We start from the raw sequence: 1226 nt of genomic DNA, 5'->3' as shown, positions 1-1226 counted from the left end.
TTTCAGTCAGTATTTGCACAAGAAACATAAGAAAGCAAATTTGTGGTGACAGTGCTTGAGTATTGTGTTACAGTATAGTATCTACACCCACAATCCAGAATTACCACACTTGAGCAAGTAAATGCCAGTGTTGCTAAATTTACTTCACACAACTGCAATAACCTCCTGCCATCATTGCTTTAAAAATTGGTGGTCAAACTGATCACTCTTGGAAATCACAGTCATGTAGAAAACAGATTATATACAAGCATGAAATTGCAGTTATTTAATAGAGAAACAAGAAAACCTACACTCTTCAAACACTAGAAACACACACTAACCTAAGTATGCTCTATGTCACTCTAATACAGTCTTCTGCAAACACTGCCTCTTCTCAGGCACCATATGTGACAGTAACAAGCTCATGCAGCATAGACAACCCCACAAAACACTCCATCACCAGCAGGACACACACACACACCTTATGACTAGCATGTGACACTAAGATACTAACAGGACATAGTGAGCTCTTCTCCTCCAACTTTTTCTATTACCTTATGATCATATGCATGTTATGCAACAGTGAATGCTCACCACATTACCTATTCCAGAGTGAAACTGAGAACTGACCTTACCCAGTTTCTTCCCTTACAGACTTTGTGTATGTGTTTTCCTTGGAATTTATTAGATAGCATTAATATGCGCATTTACTTTTCTTCCTGATTATATTAGGAACTCCATTTCTGCGCTAACGAAATCTGAATACACAATGTCCAATTTGGATTCAAAAGCAATCTCTCTCTTATTCTTCCGTATCCCCTTGAATATTGCTTGCATATTAAGAATGCTACCTCAGCCAGGTATTGTTCAGTTTGCAGCTCAGTCTGACTTATGATATGTAATGTGATGGTGGTGGACAAAGAACTTTGCTTTCAGCTTATCCAGACTAGATGTTGCATTTGTTTGTAAACATATTTAAAAAATCAGTGTCATGATATGCATGACCAAGCATAAATGTGTATATTACAGGGATGGCAGGCGAAGACACATCCTCCTCATGTTCCACACCTTCAGAGGCCCATGAAGCCACTGAACAGTTGGGATGTGTCACTGTTGAACGCCATGTTCCACGGGTCAATTGTCCAGAACATATTGTGAGTAATAAGTATTGCATTCATGTCTTTTGGATGTCATCTTTAGTAGAAACTTTGAAAAAGAATTGTGGAAAAAAGTTATCAGCTATCTTT

At 38.2% G+C, this 1226-nt stretch overlaps 1 protein-coding gene across 1 annotated transcript in view; it reads left to right on the top strand.

The window, feature by feature from the left end:
* LOC119591440 (BRISC and BRCA1-A complex member 1-like) overlaps positions 1 to 1226 on the top strand; it is a gene marked incomplete in the record, with an annotated part of 12840 nt that overhangs the window by 7347 nt on the left and 4267 nt on the right. Inside the window, 1 exon segment of the mRNA XM_037940180.1 lies at positions 1009 to 1133. Coding sequence (XP_037796108.1) covers positions 1009 to 1133 — 125 coding nt within the window.

The sequence above is a fragment of the Penaeus monodon genome, chromosome 28 (genome assembly GCF_015228065.2).
Source record: "Penaeus monodon isolate SGIC_2016 chromosome 28, NSTDA_Pmon_1, whole genome shotgun sequence".
NCBI lineage: Eukaryota > Metazoa > Arthropoda > Malacostraca > Decapoda > Penaeidae > Penaeus > Penaeus monodon.
This window is presented reverse-complemented; position numbering and strand designations above follow the sequence as displayed.